The 26615-nt window shown below is 32.3% G+C and overlaps 1 protein-coding gene across 2 annotated transcripts in view; it reads right to left on the bottom strand.

Annotated features, from left to right (window-relative positions):
• Positions 1 to 1501: 1501 nt before the first annotated feature.
• KIAA0408 (KIAA0408 ortholog) overlaps positions 1502 to 26615 on the bottom strand; it is a 31425-nt gene continuing 6311 nt past the window's right edge. The window contains exons 2-6 of one of the 2 annotated variants that reach the window (XM_031964300.1): positions 20329 to 20601; positions 17423 to 17767; positions 17254 to 17333; positions 14335 to 15664; positions 1502 to 11006 (exon numbers count right to left, since the gene is read on the bottom strand). In XM_031964300.1, the coding sequence (XP_031820160.1) occupies positions 10833 to 11006; positions 14335 to 15664; positions 17254 to 17333; positions 17423 to 17767; positions 20329 to 20463 (2064 nt within the window). In that variant the 5' untranslated portion in view covers positions 20464 to 20601 and the 3' untranslated portion in view covers positions 1502 to 10832. The remainder of the gene's footprint in view (positions 11007 to 14334; positions 15665 to 17253; positions 17334 to 17422; positions 17768 to 20328; positions 20602 to 26615) is intronic. The other variant, XM_003769425.4, reaches the window with a different exon arrangement.

Here is a 26615-nt window from a genome sequence, read left to right as displayed (position 1 = left end):
AAGTAAACATTATGTATTTTTGAGAAAAAAATTATTCATTTACTTTAAAAAATGTTTTTTTTTTTTTTTTTTTTTTTTTTTTTTTTTTTTTTTTTTTTTTTTTTTGTCTACTATATGTGATATGGTTCAAGAAATAGAGCACTGAGCCTGGAGTAAGGAAGACCTGTATTCAAATCTGGCTTCAGACATTTATTAGCTATGTGATTCTGGTTAAGTTGCTTAAGCTCTGTTTGCTTTAATTCATTGCATCCAGGGCCATCTCCAATAATCCTGATCTATCTCTTGCCATTGGACCCAGATGATTCTGGAAGGGAAAGTGAGGCAGGTGACCTTGCACAGGCCTCTCTCACTTAAATCCAATTCACTTGCATGTCATAGCCTCACCTCCCTGATGTAATGATCTTCTTTGAGAATGAAGGACAAACAACAACACCTAGAGAAGAAAATATTAGACCATTCCAGTTTCCTTGTCAAGAAAACCCCATGGATAGTATGGTCCATCTGGTCAGGAAAAATCAGAGACAACCGAACAACAATGTGCTATACACTGTTTGATTTGCTTTATTTGGGGCCATTTTACATTTGAAAAATCAAATTATTTTTATTTATTTATATTTATTAAATTAAAAAGATTTTGTCTTAAACAAACTCTACTTTTCCCATTCAATCTAACTAATCACAACCGTGCCACTGATAACGGTCCTTCCCTTCTACTCCTCAGATTTTCCAGGCAGTATCTCATGCATGTGTACTGACATTCTATTTGTTTCTCTAGCTACTGACTAAGTAATTCGAAATTTTAGTGACCAGTGGTTTTAGTGGTTCAGTGTCTTTAATTAGAATTTCCAAAGGGCTGACAATAACTGGAATAATTAATGAAGGGAAAGATCAAGAAAGAGAAAGGTTAGAGAAAAAACGAATAATTGGTCAATCATTTATTTAAATATTTTAGTCCTTTAAAATATGTTTTTCATTCTTCTAGCATTACATTAGCAAACTGTCTGGTGATTTTTGAATCTGATTACTTGAATAGATTTTTCAGGATAAATGTGACAATTTAGAGACACTCTGACAATGAAGTAGAAAATGAAAAGCTGATGCCAGATAGTGCCACCTAAGAAACCAGAATCTATTTAACAAAAATTTCCTCAGTCAAGAATATAGCTCTTCAAGTTAAGAGATTGAAGGTTTGGGCTATGTTTCAAGAAGTCGGTTTTATTTCAACTATCACTCCAATTAATTATCTCTGACAGATGTCCCTTGATATTAGTGGTATCTTACTATGCTATTTTGGAGGGCAGAGAGAACTTTCTTTGGCTTGGAAAAAAACTAAGAAAAACAGGGACATTTGATTTAGTCAAACTTTCGTTTATAGCTCAATGTTAGTCACTGCTGTAACCTGTAGGGGTGTGGTTAAACAAGGTGTCATGGGCTACTTTTGGAAGTGTGCCTGATATCCGCTCCTTTAAACTCAATGGAAGTTAAAAGAGCATACTCACCAGGTTGCGGAAACTTGCATGTGTAGGTCTAATAAAAATTAACAGTAAGGCTAGGACCAAACCTTTGTGCTTGTGGAACTGATTAAAGCCCATCTAAGCATTTTCAGTGCTTTGCTTTGTAAGCTACACAAACAATAAATTAAAATTTATCAAATTTTACTACTGTTACTGTTACTCTTTACTACTGTTTACATGTTAGTACCATGCTGATTGATGGTATTAACCAAGAAAGACAAGCTTGAACAAATAAAATTAAATTCAATTTAAAAAAATGAATAAATGAAAAAAATGGAAAAAATATAAAGAACCATTAGACATTTATCAGTTTCCTTATGTGATTTTATCATAGCTTATTCTCTTGCTACCAATTCGGATTTCAAACTCCCTGTGTCACGGTAGATGTTCTTTGAATGAAGTACTATGACTGATAACACCATGGCTTTGTTGCTAACAGGGTGAGAAAGAGCTTTTTTTGAGGTTACATTAGTTGGTTCTTGGACAGCAGGAAACCATGCAGTCTGCAAACCTGTGCTAGAAGCCTCTCTAGGAAGAAAAAGATTTGCTACAGTTTATACTTTGTTTAAACAGCCTTAGGGAATCCAGTTACCTAGCAGTAACTTGAATTAAACTGATTAAATTCAGTTTTTAATTGCTTATTTTGTTTATCCTGCTACTATCTATAAACTATTCCAGACCATATTCATAGACCTTTATTCTGTTATTCCTAATGATTTTTATTCTTAGCCTCCTTGGCTTTAACATCAAATTTCCAAATCATGTCATAGGAAATCACAAAATTGCACTGACAAAAAAGCACAAAAATGCTATAAATTCATTTTCTTGGTCTCAACTGGGCCCTCACTATGGTAGAGAGTTTTTTTTTTTTTTACTTTTCCCTTGTCTATTCCCTATAAATTTCCCCTAAATAGGGGAATGTTTCCCTAACTTTCCAATCTAAACCCTTTTTGCTTATTACTTTCTCTTCTGATGATCTCATCAAGTTTTGTAACTTCTATCATCACAGATACAAATACGACTTCCTAATTAAAGTCCTCTAGATACTCCTTACCAAGCTCTAAAACTTTAGAGTCTCCTAAATGAGATTCATAATCCCATAATTTCATATTCATAATCCCATATTTCAAAGAGTATATTTTTTAAACCAAGAATCCTACTTCCCCCCCCCCAAATAGTTCTATAGACAGAATTTCATAAGACTACAATAATGCTAAATTTAGGTCTTTCTTATATGAATTAAAATACAATTTGTATAATATGTATTAAAAGTATAATTTTCATTCCAAAAATTAGTTGTGTAGTACAAAAACACCACTCTAATGTACAATTTAGTTGCATTTGAATGCAAGGAACATCTTATAAGGTATATAGAATTCATTGATGTGAGACATGTTTCTAAACAAGCCTTTACCATCCTTTGTTAAATAAATATCATGAAAAAGAAAAAAAAATTAATTTTAAAAGAACCATTTTTATTTATTAGAAACATTTGCTCAAGATGTCTTCCTTTAGAAATAAAGAATTATGGTATTTATAAGAAAGACCAAAAATCAGGTAATGAGTTGGATTTCTTTTGTCATCTTTTTATCATATATCATTTACCATTTAAAATGTTTTGTGTTTCATTTTACTCTGATATATTTTATGTTATATGCTGCTAATTGTTTGAATTCTCTTATATTACATGGAAAATTGTATTTAGTGCAAATCATCTTTAGGTGTTAACTAGATTTAGGCTGAGGAATCACATTATCTCCTTTTTCTTTTCAGGATAATTCAATGTACTGGACCCTCAGATTACTTGCTTACAACATATAATATTATATGTTGTAAAACATTTTCAAGTAAAAAAAACATTCAAAAATCTCCCAAAAATAATATCAGAATCATGTTCAACATGAGAGAATGTATGTTAACACTTAATGAGGAAGAGGGTATGATGCATCTTCAAAAGAAAACCAAAGGTTGCACATTTAGTTGTCAGTAGTTTTAAAAAGAAAGAAGTGAGAATGAATTTTTTTAAAAAGAATCACAAGTAGAAAATTCAACAGCAATTGGTACTGAGTGTAGAGGAATCAGTGACAAAAAAGCATACAGTGATGGAACAAAGCAATGTGACAGAAAACCATATTAAAGGTATTGATTTAAAAAAAAAAAAGTCTTGATTTTAAAGGCATTTGTTTTCAAATTTTCAGAAAAACATAGTCTAAATGCAGAGAGTTTGCTAGATTAGGAATTATCCTGCTTTGATAGATAACATCTCTTATCATGATGGCATATTAGGGGGAAGCTGAATGGGAATTCAAGGGCTTTAATTTTGGGATGGTAAATTCTTAAAAATACTGATGGCAGACAAAAGGTTCAAGGCCACAAATTAAGCAATGTAAGGCATTTCCATTTAGGAGCTGTTGCCTGCAGAGTGATTGTGACATGATTCTTTTTCAAAATAATTCATGCTTCTAGTATTATTATTGAAATTGAGAATACTTTTTTTAAAACTAAGAAATTTATTTTTGGTTGACAAATTATGAATTACACTATAAACTTCTCCCATAGTTCACTCTGTGTGTGGGAACTTTTTCAAGTCTATGTCCCTATTTTGGCATTCTCATATATCCATTCATTCACCCATTCATTCATTCATATCCAATCCATATTGTAACAATGAAAACACAGGCCCACTGAATCAATCGACAATCATTTATTAAGTGCCTACTATGTGCCTGGTACTGCACTAAGTGCTGAGTACCAGTATGAAAATCTTGTATTAGCTATTTCTATTTCTATGTACATAATTTGGTCATGGACTTAATTCACTGAAAATGTCTTCTGATTATATCTGAGCCCTACTATTAACAAAAATTTTGAACAAGTTACCCTTGAACATTTCTTCATTGTTTTGGTTCTTCAGTTTTCTCATCTGTAAAAATAAGCATTTCAATTGGATGATTCCATAATTACTTTCTAGTTCCCAATTTAAGATCTTATGATCTCTAGGATTTAATTGCCTCATCTATAAAATGAATGATTTTGAGCTCAAATTCAGACCTGTGACAAGTAACTTTCTACTACAATTGCTTTTAATATCAGGTGCCATTGAGGCAATGGGAAGATAAAATAGACTTTGATGAGGGCTATAAAAATAGGTTCTTATTGTCACCTTTTTATCTAATAAAGACCTTAGTCTTAGCTACAAACATTAACACCGATGGTCATTATGGTACTGAATCTTTTTTTCAGTACGATTAAATTATTGTGGTAAAGGTTAGTTAATAAGATAAGTATGGATAGTTCCATACTCTCAGTGATTCACCGACTTTAGAAAGTCTTTTCCACTATAAATGCCTCTGGTTTCAAATTAAAACACTAATATTACTATTAGAGTGACTTAATGGTAAGACAAAGAAATGCATGTTAAAGAATGCAATGTCTTTGGAGGTAATTTAGTTAAGTACTGGGTCCTGTATTAATGTAACACCAGGGCAGAGATTAACAGAATGTGGGTTGTTTGACATCTGGAATTCTGGAGATCTATAGCTAAATTTTCATTGGGGAAAGTGAGAAAAACATGATAAAAGAGGAAAGAGCATATGGAAGCAGCTAGTCCTGGGGAATGAAAGTAGAATAAGAGCCAATAACTGCAAGTAGTCCCAGAGTGATGGGGAAGAGAATGAGAAGGCATTGAAGAGATGATACCTGCTTCACAATTTTGTCTAAAGATGTTAGAGACTGGAAAGAGAAAGTAAAAGGGGCAAGTAATCCAAAAGACATTAAAGAGAAGAAAATATGCTTTAAATGTTGTTTGAGAGATACACTCTAGGAATTCAAATTTCTTTCTTCAAGACACTGCTCTGTGCTATGTTCAATCCAGCATTCATTTATTGACTGCCTAGAAAGTCCAGATCTTTTGGTTGAAAACTATTGACAGTTCTCTGTGGTCATATTACTCCGTTTATACTAATCAATCTAAAGAGTTTTAGGAGATTTCTAGAAAGATATTCTCTAGAAGGATGTCAAGAGCTTTTCTATGTTCAGATGAAAATCTGAATCTCTAAAATTTATCATAAATTGTTTATTTTTCTCCAGAAAATCTTTTACCTAATTCAATTTAACACCAACAAAGAAAAATATAAAGCCAGTAATTAACTTGGCCTTATTTTGAAAATGAACAATATTATGCTGGACAAAACACCAGGGAGCAGAATTTTAGAAATTAATTTGGGGATAGGTAGGAGGCTGCTCCAGATCTGTGGCATTATTAATGTAAGAGAACTCCCAATGTGGAAATTTCCTTTTAGAGAAATGTCAGCAATTCTGTGGAAACTTAGAGATACAGAATGTTGCTTGGATAGCACTAAAAGGTTAAGAGACTTGCCTATAGTCACACAGATAGTAAATGTCAGAAAGGGAACTTAAATTGAGATCTTGAATACAAGGACAGTTTTCTATTCAACACATTGCATGTTTTCTCAACTGTTGTGTACTTTTAATAAAAAGGACATGATTTATGAAGAATAAAAACATAAGAACAAAGTGGTAGAGACTCATAACTCATCTTCAGTCTTGAATCTCTAAAAGTTGTAATGAGTAGAAGTAAATCTGCAAATATGTGATTTCAAGGCAGAAGTTTTCATCCATTCACTTGTTGCTATGATGATATTTTAGAGCAGAACATATATAGCACATTAGTCTTGGAAAGACTATTTACCATAAATGCAAAATCAAACTATTGACATTCATATAAACAATATTTTAATAAAGTGGGCTCCATTCAGGATGTATTGAAACTATACCTTCAGAATGCTTTAGAAACTGATATTATAGTATTTATATTATCTCAAAAACAGCACTGAGAATTTTGAGACACTGTATATAAAGCATAATTTGGAATTAGATATATAAGAAGAAAAAAAAAAGAACAGGTTTTAACATATATGTCAAAGATATTTCAGCAGGGGGAATGAGTAAGTAATTTAAAAATAACTTTTTTCTTCTCCTCATAATCATATAATGTCATTTAAATAGTTTCACTTAAATAAATATAATTCAATATTAACAGATAATAAACTAAGCAGAATCCACTAGTCATATGCATCTGATTTCAATACTCCAAGTCTGTATAGTCTATACCAAAGTTTGAATTCTTGCAATCTCATCATTTTTATGAAAGTAATCTCTATATGATAAGAAAAGTTATGAAAATGCTTGAGGTGAAGTGGCTTTAGGACATTGCCAGTGGCCTGACTTCAAAAAGATAGCATTTCAGTCACACCCAAATCATATGAATCATTGTGTTTTTAAAATGGTTGCAAAGATTTCTGCTATGTTAAAAAACAAAACAACAATAACAATAACAAAAGCACAGAGTGATTCAAACTGTATAATAATCAGTTAAATAGAGCTTCAGTTTCCATAAATGTATTATATTTAGGCCATATAAATGTAGACTGAGAGAAGATTATGATGAATATGCCCTAATTCCTGAAGAGTTATGTTTTAGTTTTGCCTTCCTTTGGGTTTTACTGCTAATCAGGACAACTTGATAATATAATTGAGTACCCAAATTATTTTTAGCATCAGTACTTACTAGACAATTTCAAGCAATACTCTATCAAAAGTGAACATACATATCTAGGCAACAATTAGGTCATTTGGTATTATCTGATTCATTTCAGGGGATTGCTTTTTTCACACAAATTCAATTCAATTAAGATATGAATTAAAATCCCCAGAGTAGGTAAGTAGTACACTAGCCTTTAGATATCATAGTTATAGTGGTGTAAGAAAATACTAAAACTGAACAATTAAGGTAAGCTGTGTTTTCCTCCTGTATCTTGGGGCCATCTCCCATTTCCCAAATAAGAGACAAGGAGAAGAAACATGTTTATATTTATGTTTAGAATTTAAGAGGTTCATATTCATTAGGAAAAAAAGAGTAAATCACATGTTTCTTGAAATAAAGGCCACATTGGGTATTTCTATAAACCCATATTCTATTTGGACATATTTTAACAGTTTAAGGAGAGATTATAAAAGCAAGAGCTTATTAATACGTTTTTACCAAAAGAAATAGTTTCAATCATTGAAAAATAAACAAAAGCAAAAACTCTCCCTTTTAGGAAAGAACATTTTTACAGGATGAAAGAGATTGTTATGAAACCCCTAATTTATTTGACAATATCCAGAGTTTAGTGGCAACCTTGTGGGACTATCTTAAAAATAAAACACAACCAACAAAATTACCTGGGATAAATGAGAGAACAATTATGGGTAATAAAAACAGTTGATAATACAAATAATCACTTATATTTATGGCCTTGGAACACAAAGAGACACATAGAACACGCAGACATAAACACAAACACACAAGCAAACGTGCTAGAAACTCACAAACTTCCATCTGTGTTTAATCCTATTCCCATTCCATTCCCTGGGTTTAACTGTTGACTCCAAAATTTGGATGACAAGAAATACTAGTTAATATATTTAGTCTAGACTGATAGTCTTATTACCAAAAGTGAAAGCTGATCACATGAATTTAGATTACTCTATATCTTTTCCATAATGTTTGGTTCGGAAAAACTTGTATTGATGAAAGTGTTTCTAATAGGTAAATTTTTATAAGTGTTCATATAGCCCCAAAGTCATTCATTTTGCAATATGGGCATTATTTTTTTTGTTTATATCTTTAATTTCATCAGTGTAGGGAGCTTCCTTCACCCCTGCAGATCAGCAACTTATCTGCACCTTTTAGAATTGCCTATATAGAATGTGTTGTTGAATTATCCATTATATTTTTTTAAAGTTTCAAGCATGTATACATATTCTATCATTTAATTTGAAAAATCATCCATTAAATCCTTACACCAACACAAATATTACTACAGAATCATTTTTCACACACTTGGTAATTTTTTTTTTCCTGAGAAAGGTATAGCACATTTATAAAGAATTATACAGATAAAGGTGGAAGATTTTTTTTTTGTCAAGTGTATTGCTAATTCATTTAAAAGGTACTTAATATGAAAATGGCATGACTGTGTAGGTTGACATCTATCTTACCAAGAGATGGCATCTATAGTAGATGCTCTAAAGTAGAACACAAACAAGTACAACAAACTAGTCAGGCATTCAGGTATCATTATTAGGTCCTTCTTACCATGCAAAAAAGTATTGACTTCCCAATAAGTGCAGAATTTTTATACCACAAACTAACCATGCTTCTCAGAACTGTTCTGTTCTCTCTTTCCTTCCCCACCCTTCTCTAACTCCAAATGAAAAAAAAAATGCATGTTTTGAGAGTCATATCATTTGGAATTTATGTAGATTTTCTCTGAAGGTGGCAGCATTGTGTTATGATGAAGGCTTGAAATGCAATAAAAAAGATGGAGGGCAATGATCTTGAAATCTGAATGGCCCAAATTTAAATCCAGACATTGAGATGTCTGGAAGCAGGCAATTTAACTCCTGGTAAACTCCATCTGTTTACAGGTAAAAATTAAATCTCAATTTATCACAATGCAACAGCCCTGAGCTTTTTAAGGCAAGGGGGGATTTAAGATCTAAATACTTCAAGACCTCAAGACCTCATCTAGGGTAATGTACATTTCTATAATCTGACTGCTGATAAAAACAAAAACAAAACAAAACAAAACAAAACAAAACAAAAACCAGGCTCTTTGAATCCCTGTGGGCAAAGGACCCCAGTCATGTGAACCAACTAACTTTTTGGCAGCAGAGGAAGCCCTTGAAAGAAGTTAATATCTGAGAAATAAATACAGTGTAAAACTTGTCAGAGAGACAAGTAAAAGATCATGGTTATTTCTAAACCTTCAATCTTAATTTTTCAGGAATCAGAATACTTTGATTTTCCTCAGAAGGGTAAAAGAATATATATGCTCTCTAAATTCAGTTTGTTGCCAGTTCACAACTGTAAAACTGTAACTGATGTTATATAGGAATATAGATACATAATAACTTGTTTGCAGCAGAAAAAGAGAATTCACCATAATTTAGGTGAGAATCAAAATATGTTTCTTTTTTGATAATATAAAGTGAATTATTCTTTTATACCAATAATTTTAGGAAAGAAGGTGAAAACTGTAAAAACTGAAGGTGTTGGTGTAGATTTACCCACTGCCCTAAAGTTCATTAGTCTAGATAGCATAACTACACAAAAACTTGATTAAGCATATGCTATTTCCCACCAATAAAATATAAGCTCTTTGAGGGCAGATAATATTTTGCTTTGAGTACCCAATGCTTGGTACATAATAGAAGCTTATTAAAGTTTTGTTGAATTGAACTGATAATTATTCACTACAGAGAATTTGGAACATAGCAGACCCACTTCATGCCCCTTTGCAGGGGAGTTTGTTACTAAAACACCAAAAGAAGCTCCTTAAGGTCTAGTTTCCCATGAATTGGAGTTCCCAAATTGCAGTGAGGCAAGCATGAAGTAAAAGCTACCTCCTGTACTGAGCAATACAGAAAAGTATCTGTGGGTATTTTAGGCAGAACTCTCAGCTTCAGGAGGCTACTCTGTTACAAATTATGCAATTTTTCATTACAAAAGGGGAAAAATCAGCCCAACTATGGTGTTTTCTCAGTATAAAGGTTAAGAAGTGCTATAAGAATATTATCAAAGATACTCCACTAAGCTTGAATCTGTATATGATACATATTTTGCAATGCATATTGTTGCAGTTGGGGTGGTAGAATAACTTTTTTTCTGTACCCCAAACACCATAGCTGAATACCTAAGTATTCTTATCTAAGTAATAGATAACCAAAATATAAATATCAGTACTGCATATTTTCAAACTTTTAAAATAAACACAAAGGATATATAGGTATACATGTTATAATTGTAAGATCAACACTAGCACATAAATTTGACTCACCTAAGTACATACCAGGATACTGCCTATTCAACACATGCACCTACAGACATGTTGTCATGCATACAAGCTCACTTCCTGCTGTTAGCAGGAACATTAGAATATACAAAAATGTACACTATTTAAACATAAATCCAATTGGCAAATAAATGAGGATGACATTTAAAAAAAGCTGTGCTGAGCTATTAAATAAACGAAAAATACAGGAAGATGGTTCATAGGTTGATTAAAAACACTGAAGACTGATGAAAAGTTAAGATTGTTAACTGCTTGTTCTGTATATTGATAGGTGGAATTCTTAATCTTGAAGGATACAGAGCAGGACACAACTGGGTACAAACACACAGAATGCTCTGTTTGGAAAGAAGGTCTAGAGCTTTGGCCATGGGATCTACCAATCCTGTCTTAGGGAGACTCAGACAACTGAGGTCTCTGATTGCAGAGAAAAAGAGTAGTCATACACAGTCTTCTTCAAGGCGAGGGGTGCAGATGGGGATCTGGGTGCCCATCGGGAAGGTGGGCGTCGATTTGCTGGCCGGGTAGGCCGAGAAAACCCTTTTCCATCAGTTGATTTCATTGCCACAGACTCCTAGAACACAAATACAGTCATTCACTTGGGGAAGTGCCCACCAATACTACAAAGTAACATTTCAACTGGGGAGCTTAGAAACATTTTTCTCACTACTGAAAAGACTTAGATATTTGGGTGGCATCAACCTGCATTCTAGAGACTTTTCTTAGTGTCCATTTTCAAATCATTTCTATTGTGAAATAAAGTATTTAGATAGTTAACAAAACTTTCATACTTTCAAGATTTTTATTAGAAAAAATTCTTTTTATTCCCATTATGAACCCACATTTTAATAAATCACTCTCCTCTGGGATGATTGGGGATCCAAAACCTTCCTCAGTAGAATCTTATTTTTTTTAATCTGGAAAGCTGCAATTTTTAAAATCCAGAAAGAGTTGGGTTCCATTCGTGATGATGTTAGGGTTAGGATTTACTAGAAGATAAATGAGAACTGAAAGAATAAAAAGATAGGGATTCTAGGCAACGATAAGATAATTTCTCTGGTTCTGGGAACTCTTGGGTTAAGAAATTCCCTCTACTGGTATCTATTACCATCAACACATATCTATTAAGAGTTTTAGGCTCTTAAAAGTCTAAGATGATGCCTAGAACATTGGTCTTTGAAGTCCCGAATGTTTTGGTAACATAAAGAATCCCCAGTCCTAATATGCCTATTAGCAAATGCTTGCAATTTGTTAAGTTGTAATTGTTAAATCATAATGCTTTTTTACAACCGTGGGGGCTTTCTTGGTAGAGATAATGGAGGCTTGTCTTAATCATTTTGAAGATGAAGAAATGGAGGCAAATAGGGTTAAAATAGGCCCAATACACAACTGTATCTGGATCTGGATTTGAACTAAAGTCTTCCTGACATCAGTACTCTATACACTGCAGTATCTAGCTGACCTGGAACTAGTAAGATCTTAATATATACTTGATGACTGACTATTTTCATCTCTTCTCTGCATCTTCTACTCTCCTCATTTCTAATTTGATTTTTGTAAAGATTCTACTTCTTATATCTAGGGTAGTCACAATTATTTTTGTGAGGAGTTATTTTTCTTGTGGGTCATATAATTACTTCTTTTCATGAACAAAAAATGAGGCAGAAGGTAAAGAAAGAACATAACCTGACATTTTCTAGTTAACTGGCTCATTGTGAGGCAATTAGAAATGTAGAGAATTTTTTCAGATCCTGATATTACTCCACTTTCCTTATAAAAATGTTGCAAGACTATCTTTCTGAGTCAAAATGAAGTAATGGAAAAACATTCAAGCAGGGATTCTTAGTTTGATATCATGTCACTCTTTGGCATTTTGGTGAAACTTATGAACCCTTTCTCACAATGATTTTTTGAATGTATCAAATAAAATAAAAAGGATTACAAAAGAAGATCTTCTGAAATGCAATTATAAATCTTTTTAAAGTTTACAGAATCTAGTTTAAGAACTCCCTTATTAAATCAAAGTTCTTTGGGCTATTTGACAAGATTCAAGTTTCTAATGGAAAAGGTGAAAATTCATGTTCACACTAGGATTTGCAAAGGACAAAAAAGGAATGTGAGCTAGGGAAGTTGGATTAGATCATGCTCAAGATCCTTTTAAATTCAAAACATTTTTATAATTTAGTGTTAAATTTTTCACTTTAGCAAAAGGTATCATCTCTGAATGAAAACTATACTATATTATCCTTGCTTTGGCAGTTTTTATGCAATGTCACAAGAAATATTTTTAGGATGCTGGTGAACTAATGCAAGTAAAACCTTTTTCTAACTAACCTCAGAAACAATAAGTAAAAAAATCCTGGATACTTTGCTTCAACATCTCTATCTTTGGTTTCCCTATGGTACTCCATAAATAACATCTGTGATGATGGATTTTTAAAACATACAAGGTGAAAAAAAGACAAAAAGACTAATTTTTTTAAAAAGACAGTCATTCAGGGACTGTCATTCTTGTTATTATCCATAATAGGTTGTAATTCACTGATATATATCATCAAGTAAATTTCTGTATTTTCATTTTCTTAGAGATGCTCTTTGATATCAAAAAATAAATCTGTCCAGAGATATGTCCGTTGGTGAGATTCTTAACTAAAACAGATATGCATGTCTTTAATCTCAGAAGAAATAAATGAAGCTGATTCTGGAAAGAGTGAATCTAATATTACAAATTATTTTAAAAATCTTTTCTGTAATATTTTCCCCATTATCATCTCATGCCCAGACTATTACAAATTCCTACTAGTTTACCTGTCTCAAGTCTCTCATCACTCAAGTCAATCCTCCACTCAATTGTAAAACAGTTCTTCATAAAGTACATGTCTGAGCATATTATTCCCACCCCATCCACTTCCATTCAATAAATTCCACTGGTTCCTGGTTAGCTCTAGAATAAAATATAAAATCCACTGGTTTTTAAAGTCCTTCATAACCTGACCCTTCATATCTTTCTAGTCTCCCCATACCTTATTCACCTTCATGTATTTTACAACTCAGTGATACTAGTCTCTTTGCTATTTCTCACTCACAACACTTTGTCTCCCAACTCATCACACGTGTCTAATGACTGTCCCTCATGTCTGGAAACCTTCCCACTCCTCAAGTCCACCTCTTAGCTTCCCTGGCTTTCTTCAAATCGAAGTTAATGTTCTACTTTCTGCAAGAAGTCTTTTCCAGGGGTCAGAGGTAAGCCCAGGAATTTTGAACTTCAAGACCAGCTATCATTATAACCCTAAGCCTATTTAATGTAAATTATCTTATGAGAATATAAAATTCATAAATGGTGGTTTATTGGTCCAAGTAGAATAAAATTCAAACTTCATTCAAATACTACTCTAAGGTCTCACCATGTAAAGAAGGTAACTCTGAACTTTTGATGGTTATGCCAGCCAGTGGCTACCAAAATAGAAAGGTTGGTAAGATGATCTGGTGATGAATTGTATGTTTTCTGAGGACCAGAATAACCAAGTCTGAAGAAGTAATCTGCTAATGCACAAGGTTAGCTGAAAATTACTGAATTTTAAAATTTAATTTATTATAATTATTATTTTTGCAATGCAAAAAAAATTATCTATAAAGGTATAGAAGAGTATGTGATCTGTGTTAGTGAAGAAAGATAGGAATGGATTTGTGAAGTTATAGATCCTCAAAATACCAAAGAAAATAATAAAGTTGAAACTTTTAAAGTTCAAAGTTAGTTATAGAACCAAAACCCTAAAGGTTCAATAAGTTAAGAAATTGGCACAATATGGTCATTTAGACTAAAGAATAATTGGCTAACTTAATGCTTACCTATTGCTAAATTCTGATGCAGCACTACACAAAAATGCAACATCTGCTCTTACCTTTGTTAAGTTTTTCCTCTCTATTCCTTCTTTGCTTTGCTGCTCCATAGACATAACTGACTTCATCTGAAGCTCTTGCTTTTCTTGTTCTGGTGGAAACATTTCTAAATACTGACTAAAGGTCTCATTGTCACTGTTAATGACATTGCAATTCAATTTTGTCCACTGATCTTGGAAGGATTTTGAGTTTTGTGACAAAGACCCTGTTGAGTTCTCATAATTTTTCAGCAGTTTTTCCACTACTCCATAGTTAGACTTGGGATCAGCTGATCGTGGACGACCTAACAAATTACTGGGTCTCCAGTTATGTTCATGAAGCATATGATGATAATTGCTAGTACTAAGATGCTCCTGTGCTTGCTTAGCTTGCCCTCCCATGACTTTTTTGGTAAAAGTATTTGACATTCTTTCTTTGAGCTCTGAGAGGCTGTTCTGAGCACAACACAGATTGTCATTTTCTTTTGCATGAACTGCACATGTACATAAGGGATCACAGGGCTTAGAGTCTTTGGAAGAATTTGAGAGCCTCTGATTATGCTGTGCTGAACTGCAACATCTGTCTGTTCGAAATACAGTTCGGTTAAATTCATCTGTCTTTGCTGCCAATTTTTCATTCTTTGAAATCTTTTCAAAGTTGCAACCAGCTCCTGTAAATGAGTCACTGTTAGGTTTCAAAGAGGAATTCAGGTCATCCCTTGCATGAAAAGCAGCACCAGAATTAGCCTGGTGACTTTGAATTAGCTTCTCATATGGAAGCTTATCAGAATTAAGGCAAGTTTTTGGAAACCACAATATTGAGGGCATACTTGTTCCAAGGTTGCTTATTTCATGTGGCCATATATTAGTCTCCAAGTCCTTATTACATTGAGTTTCACTATCTGTTTTGGCTGTTTCCACTGAAGTGGCAAAAGGAACTTGATCTTTCAAAGTGTTCTGTTCATATGGGCTGGACACAGTTGCTTCATGTAGCTTTTCAGGGAAGTTATTACTATAATTCCTTTTACTGCTGCAGTCTTGTATCTCCCACTTGTCTAAATTTTCCTTTGGACCATCAAAAACCAGGAAATCTCTAGAATATGAGCTTGGCAAGTTTCGAGAAGTGCTTCTTGGAGGAGGGATTGGTGGAGTTTCATTTTTTTGCAAAAAAAGTGTATCCGCAAAACTGTTTTTAATAGGAGTGTCATGGGCTATATCATCGAAATAGATTGGCTTTTTTCTATTTATCTGTTTTTCTATATCAAAACCAATTTGAGTAGTTGGGGGTCCACTGCTGACCATGTAATTCACATCAGGATTAACTGTTTCCTGGAGAAAAGGAGCTGACTTCATCCTATGTAGAAATTAAACAGAACAATTTAATGATAACATTATTTAGGAGAAGTCTTCTAGAAAAAACAGTGGATTAGGTCTCAGGTGATTTAGTAAAGAGGAGACACTACATATTGCTCAAGCATTGCTTTCTGGTATCATTTCCCAGCACAAGAACTTCCTCCAATAACTCTCTTTTCATGATTTTCAAGAGTCTTAATTTTTTTTTTTTTTTAGTATCATAGATCCCTTTGGTAATTTCGTGAAGCATAGTGACCCATTCTAAGAATAGTGTTTCCAAATGAATAATATGAAATAGAAAATCAGGCTAATTCATTGTTGTGTTTGAATTCCATTTTTTTTCTTATTAAACCTTTTGTTTGAGGAAGAAACTACAGGAAGAACTTGATATAAAACTAAGCAGCAGTGGAGGAGGATAACCAGCTTCAAGAGCTGTGTGGGAACCTTCATTAAATAAGGTGGCAATGGAAAGTAGATATAATAGAGAAAGTGACATGCTTGGCCAAGTTATCTGTAAAAACAACCCCTACACATTAACTCTGTGAGAAATTTAAAAAAATTATCTTGTGTATTGAGACTATCTGTACCCACTTCTGCAAAATTGCACTGGGTGTGTCTTATGTGTATAAAATGTAATTTGTTTTGAAATGAGTATAGATACAATGTATACTTTTATGTCTCTAATTTGTTATATTTCTATTTTATGTCTCTAATCTATTGTGTATAATCAATTTCTTTTAGCTATGAGCTATCATCTTAGAAAAAATTATGATTTGGTTTAAATATAACATGTATATATATATATAACATATATTCAATATATATAACAGTCAAATTTAACAAATATATTTGTTAGGCTAGAAAATCAATCAGGCCATTCCAACTTAAAAGTTTTTCAACAAATAATAGATATTTGGGGTGTTAGTTTAGTGTGGTAGAAAATGCATTCTACCTGGGGTCAAATTCTTTTTCTGATTCCCATTACCTTTGTGACTTCAAATAAAACATGTATCTCTTTGAGCCTTAGCTTCTTTCTCTGTATAAGGAATTGGACTAGATAACATCTAGCACCCATTTCAACTCTGAATCCATGATCTAATCATTATATTAGTCATAAGAATGACCAGACTATGTTAACACTCAAAAAAAGAAATTTGGTTTTTTTTTAATAATAGCTTTTTATTTTCAAAACATATGCAAAAATAATATTCAATATTTGCAAAATCTTATATTCTACCTTCTTCAAATAATCCAATATATTGACATTGATTTTTTAAAATTGAGTTACAAATTTCCTGACTTTCCCAATCTCCCTAAAAAGGTAAGTGGGTTTTTTTTTTTTACAAATTTGTATTTTAATAGTGAAAATATATTAGTTACTAGAAGTCAGAAAACACATAATCATATTTGTATAGTTTTAAGAAGATGCTAACTATTCACATTAAGAAAATGACAGAGTATGTAATCAAATCAAGTTTCTACTGACTCTGGGTTTAATTTGGAGACATATTCAAATTCCAAATAGGGTCATTTTACTGAACAAGATCCTACGTGAGCCAACATAAAAGAACCATAAATATATCAACTTACCTTCTGGGGTTAGATCTCTTTTGGATTTCTGCTTGAAAGTTGCATAATTCTTCACTAACTTTGGCAAGTTCCTCAAGAGCCTTTACACATATAAACAATGTCATGTTAGCAACTTGAAATGTAAATATTTCTTTAGAAACAATCTTACGTCCAGTTATATTTTACTTACTGTATTGAGGGCATGAGTACAGCTCCTTTTTTCTTCCTCAGAAATCTTCAAGTCAGATGCACCATCACATTTCTTTTGATTCCTTGTGGTCAGAGGGTCCATGAACACTGCTTTGGATTTATTCACTGATATATTTTCCTCAAGAAAGCTGCCTCCTTTCATAGAGTCTGGATTTGGACTTACAGGATAGAATCCATCATTCAGCACTGCAGTGTCACATTGTCCTGAATTTGAGGAATGTGGCCAAAATGGTGCTATTTTACTTTGGACATTCTTATTATGTTCAACAGTTTTGGAATAGTCATTCTTCTTGCTCTCCCTCCTGAGCTTTACTTCCTGACAAAGCTAGAAAGACAATAAAATAACATTTCACTCACAAAGTCAGTGATTCTTTTATAGTACTTTATATGTGAGGACCTCAAAGCTACTTAAGAAGAAAGGATTTATTGATTGATCCTTATAGAACTGTTCTATGGTAGCTAAGCTAAGGTCTAGTCCTGGTTCTGACACACACTAGACAAAATGACAATAAGAATAGCCCAACTAAGGGCAGCTAGATGGCACAATGGATAGAATACTGGCTCTGGAATCGGGAAGACCTGAATTCAAATCCAGCCTCAGACATTTAAAACTTCCTGATTGTGTGAACTTGGACAAGTCACTTAACCTTAATTGCCTCAAAAAAAGAGAAAGAAAAAAATTAGATAGCCCAACTATATCACAAAATTGCTATAATCACATAATAGGAGTAAAGCATTGCACAAATATGATATTTTATCAATTTTTACAATTCTTATTTATTTCATTCTTTGAGAAATTGAAGTTTGATGTAACGAAAAATTTCTTAACAATCAGGGTTTTCTGAAAGTGGAATAGGCTACTTGGAGAAGGAGTGGGTTCCTTCCAGTAGTAGTCTTTAATTAAAGACTGAATTTTCAGGTTACTCTTTTGGGTATACACCAGAATAAATATCCTCAAAAGTCCCTTTTAATTCCCAAATTCTTGGATTCTGTTCCTGTGATCCAGACTTTTTTCATTTTCCTGACTATGCTAGAATAGAAGAGATGTTGGAGAAATGATAATTAGAAAATAATACATAATACAGGTCCAAAGTTTTGTTTTTTGAGACAGACAGAAAAACTATATTAAATAAAATAGCCCAAAATGCTTGGTTGTGATAATTTTTATGTTGCTGTTTCTTTTTAAAACATAAAAATTCCTGGATAGTGATTTTTTTCATGAGTACTAAGCATTAAGTTCTGCAGAATCAAAATGCTTAAAGGAATCTAAGGTTGAAATTTTGACTATATGACTATAGTAGGATATAATGTAATTAAATCAGTTTTGCTAATTTGTTGCAGCCTCCCCATTTAACCTCACATTTGCAGTTAAACTACATTATTACTGCAAGATTAAGCGAGAGATAATAATAATAAATTTGCAATATTAACAATAATGCCTAGTTTTTATATAGTGTTATAATGTTAATCATTTTAAATACAATTCACTTCATAATCATCCTTTAGTTGGATGGTATAAGTATTTTTTTTTATTTTGAGTCACCAAAGATCATACAAATAGTAAATAGGAACTTAGACTGAGTCCTTCTGACTTCAACTACAATGTCCTTTCAACTATATCATGTTGCCTCTTGATGTCTTAAGGAGGAGCTACAGCACAACTCTTAAGATTATTTAGAATTGTGCTTGATCCCAAAGGGACCAATTACCTAAGTGTGTACTATATTATAGTGTACAATCTTTGCTTGAGCAGTGAATAGCAAGGACATGAAGTATGAAAGAGCCAGAAGGAGAATGAGAGGAATTAATCCTAAAAGTTCATTAAAAGCACCTATATTGCTTTACAGTAGAGTGCAAACACTCTGTTCAATTCATGCTAAAAGGCACAGTAGAGTCTGTAATCCATGTAGGTTACCTAATGTTCTGTATCTGGCTATAGATAACATACTGCAACTATGAATGAATAAGTTTATGGTTTTGTCTAAGCAGGGATTAATTTCAAATAGGTGGTAGAATTGCAAAACAAGTTTTTATTTTGTTTAGTCTGAAACAGCATTAGGTATCCAGCATCATGAAATCATAAAGTCAATGTCTTGATTCTACACACTCTTTGTGCCATGCTGATTAATGTTTATTTGTCAAATTTATTCCAATTAAAGCATTATGCAATTTCAGTCTTTTGGAAAGGGCTGTAGTAACAAATATTTTAAATATTCATAATTAACTATGCTTATGAAATAATGTAATAAAACTATTTCATTTTTAATATCTTTAAATTGAGTAGATTCCCTCCTTTGTCCTGTAGAATATTTGTTCTGTCAACAATAGAATTAGGGACATATTTCCTTAATCTCTTTCCCATCTAGTCTCTTTGTAGTCAGTAGAATGTTATTGTCTATTTAAACCAAATATTATTACATAGGCATGAAAAATCCTATTAAAAAATTTAAACCAGGGTTTCTTAACTTTTGGTCTGATAAGTTATTTAAAATATTTTTATAATTAGTCTCCTTTATAATCTTATGTATTTTATTTTATGAATTTTAAAACATGATTCTGAGAAGCATCTATAGGTTTCTCCAGACTGCCAAAGGGCAGATTTAATTGGAAGAACATTACTTAGTAAAATTACAATTGGAAAATATATCTTTCTAATATGGAGATGATATATGAATTCTGTCTCCTTGAAAAAATTATATGCTACATTTCTATTCAGTATTATAAAATGAGTGCATTCTCCTCTCTACCCAAAGCCATTAGATGAGATTATGTCTGTATTGCTCATAAGGAAAAAGGGTATGAGTGGTATTCAAAAGCAAGCATTAACAACATTCATTAACATGGATCTTGGCATTTATTAGATATCCACAATAAACTATCACTTACCTCTTCTATCTTCTTCTGCATAACTTTCCATTGGCTTTCCCATTCTTTTCTTTCATTGTCAAATTGGTCCAGTAATTCCATCCTTTCCTTAATCCAGTTTGTGTCCTTAGTCTCCCATTGCTTTTGAAGGTCCATGACAACTTATTCTTACTCTTAAGGGCCAGTGTAGAAGTGGGGATTAAAAAAAAATTATTCTTCTTTATTTCTTCTTCCTGATTCTCGGAGGTTGGGAGTTACTTTTTTTGAACCAATCTCTCTTGCCTTTGTGTCTAGCTTTTAAAATAGATCACAGTATAAATATAACAAGATACAGTTCCTCTTGCTTTCTTAAATGAATTTTATCATAATGTCAACAACCAATGAACAATAAACAAAATAGAAGAAAACTGTATGGGAAATAAGAAAAGCAAATGATAGCTGTCTGCCTAAGAAAGGGAAATTAATACAGTCTGGAAACAGATCCAAAACTTTGTTCTTTGAGATAGACAGAAAACTATATTAAATAAAATACCCCAAACGCTTGATTGTGATACATTTGAATGTTGTTTCTTTTTAAAACATGACAACTCCTACATAGAGATTCTTTCATGAGTACTAATGATTAAATTCTGCAGAATCAACATGCTTAAAGGAAACCAACATTGAGATCTTCGCTATATGACTATGGCAGAATATAACATAATTAAATCAGTTTTCCTAATTTGCTGCAGCCTCCCCATATAACCTCACATTTGAATTTAAACTACATCATTGCTGCATATTTAGAGGCTCAGTTAACATGAAGTTAAAAGGATCTTTAAACCAAATAAAAAATTCTAAGTCAATTAGATTAAAGTTTTAAAATAATGATAAATTTAAAAATTATTAATAATTTTAATTAAATTATGCCTGGAATATTAAAATGATTTTAAGAGCCACAGTATAAAATCTGTACATACATATGTTCCCTTTCATATACTATATGCTATGATCCATATAGACAGTTAAAATTCAAGATGTTTAAGGAGATATTATACTCAAGTCTAGGAAAAACAAGGTTTGGCTAAGCAGTGATTAATAAAGAATATAATTGTTCTTTAATTATGAGCAACAAAATTACTGCTTACATTTAATTATAGTAGTAATTTTTTTAAAGAATAAATTCAGTTCAGTTCTTTGTCACTACCTTTCTCAATAAGCAATTTCTCAATTCAAGAAATTTCATTAAATGCTATATGGATGATACACATTGCTAGGTATTAGGAATGATATAAAGATAAATGGATCATGGGCCTTTTATGGTTTGGCTTTTTGGTTTGTTTCTTTGTTTTTTTTTTTAATCTGGCATAATACTCATATTGCTGACTCCCACATCAATGCATGAAATAGGCTAATTTGGCAAGAATTGTTGCATTAGGCTATTTGCTTGTTAATAACTGTTTTATTTGAAACAAGAATCTATTAACTCTGTAACACTGGATATAGTTCCTTCCTATAAAAGAATTGAGGGAGTACTTTTGACATCCAACCATGTTCTATATACCAACCAATACCTTAAGCCAATGGCATCAAGAGCCAAAATTTAAGCTTTGGTGACCTTGCCTAAAGGAGTTGTGAAAATCTGTATAACAATGTAGTCAACCTAGTAAAATCAGTAAATACAAGAAATGTCTTCATCAATTCACATAGCTTTAAATCTAAACAGTCTTAGAGGTTTACCTGAACTGCAGGCAGATTAAATGCTTTGCCTATGGTCACAAAGCTACTAAATGTCAGGGGTGGAATTTGAAACTGGATCTTAGTTCCAAATCTAGCAGTCTATTTCTAGTGAGAGCACCAATATTTCAGTCATCCAGGCTTAAAATTTCAGTCATTCTCTATTTTTCCTCTTCCTAACTTCTGAGAACTGATTTATTGCCAAATCTTGGGTTCTCTATCTCTATATCTTTTACTCCCATTTCTTTCTCTCTATTCACATAGCATTTACTAATTTAGTTTAGGCCCTCTTCTCCATCTATTAGACTAAGCCTAATTGGCCTCCATGTATCAGTACTTCTCCTCTCCAATTCATTCACCATATATCTGAACATATTATCTTTTAAGGCACAGGTCTAATGATTCACTTCTTTGATTAAACATTTTTAAAAATTGTTCTACATTTCTCTTAAGTTAAAATAGGCACTTCTTAGCATAGCATTTAAAGCTCTCCACAGTTTCTCCAAACTTATATGATTTCTTTTTAATATTCACTATATATACATGTTAAATTAGACTATTCCTTGAATTCGGTATTTCCTCTTCTGTCCCTATATATACTGTCTTCCTGTGTCTGAAATATAATCCACCCTCTCTGCCCACCTATTCTAATTCTTAGCTTCCTTCAAAGGTGAAGTTAGCCCTCTACACGAAGTTTTTGATGATGCACCAATATAGTTTTCTCCTTACAAATTACTGTGTATGTACTTATTTGCAGATATTTTTCTAAGAACTATGGCTATCTATAAATATTAATTTAGTCACTGATTCTCTAGATGTGAGTTACCTGTCAAATGATCATTGAGTAGATATACTGAATGAAATAATGAAAACTTAACATTCTTACTATTAAAAAAAAACAATAACAACAGAGAAGCAAATTAAAAGAATTGGTGGATTTGGTTTAATGAATATTAAAAGGCAACAAGAAAAAATCATTTTATGAGCAACATAGCCATCTGGTATTGCCATAATCATGATAATTATTTGCAGAAATGAACACCATGAAAATAACTATAGCTTATGTACCAACAGATGTCACAGAGAATAAAAAGAAATTCCTTGTAGAATTTAATAAGAACTTAATAAATCCCCCAAATCTCTAATTTTGTCCATTATTCTGAATCATTGTTCATTTACTATAAATAATTTTACTTAAAGGAACAAAATGTCACTTCAAAACTCTCCTTCAACAAAGTAAATATTAACATATAAAAAAATTATATGATATACCCAAATTAGGAATATATTAAATAAAGATATTTTCAATATTGCCAAAAAAGTGAAAGTTGAAGAGGAATTTCTAATTGATGATGAGATCCTCCAGTTGGTGCTATTTTCCAATGACATTATGCTGACTACATAAAGCCACAAAAAGATGTCTTTAAACAGCTACCCACAATCATTTAAAAGAGTTTAGTATAACTATGCATCCAGTAAAAAGCAAGTCAATAAAGAATCCCTGATGTTGCGACTAAGATAAGTTAGGACAACCTAGAGATTATATCTATCTATCCATCTATAATTTATCTGTATACATCCATCCATATGCACATACATGTATATATTTATCTTATCTTTGGTTTACACTACAAATAACTTTTCCCTAAAAAAAAAAGACCAATCTTTTTAATGCCAAAATTCATTCGGTGATGTTGTAGGGGTATGACCCATGGAACACTATATATTCTCTGAAGAACTGAAACTGACAATCACTCAAAAGGCAATGAGGAGGAGAGACAGAACTGAGATGGTAAAGACAAAGACGCACCTGAGTTCTGCCAAATTCTCTTCCAAAGAAATTTAAAACAATGCTTTAAAAATTAATTCCATTGTGCAAAATCAAGAAAAAGTTGAGGTGAAACAATTTTCCAACTCAAGGTAACTTAGATCAGCAGAAAAATTTCTTTCATTAGGTGTGAGAATGGAGCACAATTCAGCCCAGGCTGCCCCAGCAGTATCCATATCCCAGCAAGCCAGCAGCAGGCCTTAGGGGATGTTGAATCAGCAATGGTGATTGAATGAGCAGTTGGGGCTTCAGAAAATCTCAATTCAGAGACAGTAAGGGGATGAGACAACTGGTCAGAAGAAGATTACAGGGAACCCTTTGCTGGCATGGGGTACGTGATTCTCTTGCATTGCTCATAACTGGTTCCAGGTCATGGTCTCAGAGTGAGGAGGAGGGACACTAGCACACTAGAGTGTATGGCCACTGAGGTACAGGAACCCTGGTAGTAGTTCTAGAGCAGAAAATAATGTTTGTGGTCACTTACATACCAGAGCACAGGACAAAAGAGCAGTGACTATACTTCTATTCAAATAATACCATCTTGAAAGAACTGAAAACTATATTTAGAGACCCCCAGAACTACCTCTAAAAAAAAAGCACAGAAAACTGATGTTTGGGATGGTATCTTTTTACCCCAGGAAAAAAGCCCAACTTTAAAATAAAATTAAAAATTAAGAAATAAGATAAATTAGCAAATGAGAAAAGTGAACCTGTTCATTAAAAATGACTCTGGATAGCAAAGATCAAAACACAAACTCAAAAGAAGCCCACAAAGCTAAAATTGCTACATCCAAAGTTTCAAAATAAGATGTGAAATTGGTCTCAGACTCCAAAAGAATTTCCAGAAGAGCTCAAAAAATAATTTTTAAATTAAATATGAGGAATAGAGAAAAATGGGAAAAGAAATGAGAATGATACAAGAAAACATGAAAAAAAGAGTTGAGATTGGTAAAAGAGGCACCAAAATATTGAAGTAAATAATATCTTAAAAAAGAAAATAGGTTAAATGGTAAAAGAAGCACAAAAATCAATTCAAGAGTAAAGATGCCTTAAAAAGAAGAATTGGTCAAATGAAAAAAAAAAGGTGTCTAAAATTTTTGAAAAGAATTCCTTAAAAAGTAGAAGTGGCCACATAGAAAAAACATACAAAAATTCACTGAACAAAAGAGCTATTTACAATGCAGAATTGGTCAAATGGGAAAGGAGGTACAAGAGTTCACTGAATAAAATAATTGATTAAAAATTAAAATTGAGAAAGTAGAAACTAATGATTCCATGAGACATCAAACAACAACAAAACAAACAATGAAAAAGTCAAAACAATGAAAAAAATAGAAAAAATGTGAAATAATTTAAAAATTAAATTAAATTTTTTTTTTATTTTTTAAAAATTAAAAAAAAAGAAAATTTTAAAAATCTGATCCAGAAAATAGATACAGGAGAGATAATTTAAGAATTTTAGACTATCTGAAAACCATGGGGGAAAAAAGAGCCTAGACATCATCTTTCAAGAAATTATCAAGAAAAACTGCACTGATATTCTAGAACCAGAGGATAAAACAGAAAGTTTAAAATCCACCAATCATCTTAATCAATTAATTAGTTAATTATAGCCAAATTCTAGAGCTTTCCGGTCATGGAAAAAATATTGCAAGCAGTCAGAAAAAAAAACAGTCTGAGCCACAGAAAGTATAACACAAAATTCAGCAGCTTCCACCTTAAAGGACCAGAGGTCTTAGAATATGTTACTCTGGAGGGCAAAGAAGTTGTGATTACAAGTAAGAATAACTTACACATCAAAAGTCTAATACTAATTACTGATGGATGAAAAGACCAAAGTTGAATAGAAAATCTGACTTCCAAATACAAGATTCCAAAAAGGCAAAAAAGATGAAAAGGAAAGAGAAACGTAAGGAATTAAATAAGGTTAAATTGTTTATGTTCCTACAAGGGGAGATGATACTTGTAACTTCAAGAACTTTATCATTATTAGAGTAGTTAAAGTAATATTTATATAGATAAAGAACATGGATGAGACCTAAATCTAATAGGGTGATAAGTTGAAAAAATAAAATTAAAGGATGAAAAAGAGGGATCCAGTGAGAGGAAGGGGAAGGAGGTAAAATATCTTACATTAAAAAATCACCAAAGAGTTTTTATATTAGAGAAAATGTGGGAAAATCAGAAAAACACTCTCACCAAAATTGAACCAAAAAGGGAATAACACACATACTTAGTGTACCACTAAATATATCCTATCCTAAAGGAAAGAAGGAAGGGAAAGGTATAAGAGAAGGGAGGGAGACTGATAGAAGACAGGTTGCTCAAAAGTAAAATATTTTTGAGGGATAATGGGATGAAAAGAGAGAAAGAAAGGGGTAAATAGTGGAAAAATAGGATGGAGGGGAATACACAATAATGATAAGTGTGGGAAATATTTTACAACAAGGTTTTTTGATAAAGACCTAATTTCTGAAATACATAGAGAAGTGACTCAAATTTATAAGAATATGTTATTCCCTGATGAATAAGTGGTCGAAAATGTGAACAGGTAATTTTGGGGATAAAAAAAATTAAGTCACATGAAAAAATGCTCTAAATCATTATTGACTAGAAAAATGCAAATTAAAACAATTCTAAGCTACTACCTCATACCTATCAGATTGGCTAATATGACAGAAAGGGGAAAAGATAAATGTTGGAGGGAATTGGGATAATTAGGACACTAAAGCATCATTGGTGGAATTGAAAACTGACTGTGGAG

Source organism: Sarcophilus harrisii, chromosome 4 (genome assembly GCF_902635505.1).
Source record: "Sarcophilus harrisii chromosome 4, mSarHar1.11, whole genome shotgun sequence".
NCBI classification, from domain to species: domain Eukaryota; kingdom Metazoa; phylum Chordata; class Mammalia; order Dasyuromorphia; family Dasyuridae; genus Sarcophilus; species Sarcophilus harrisii.
This window is presented reverse-complemented; position numbering and strand designations above follow the sequence as displayed.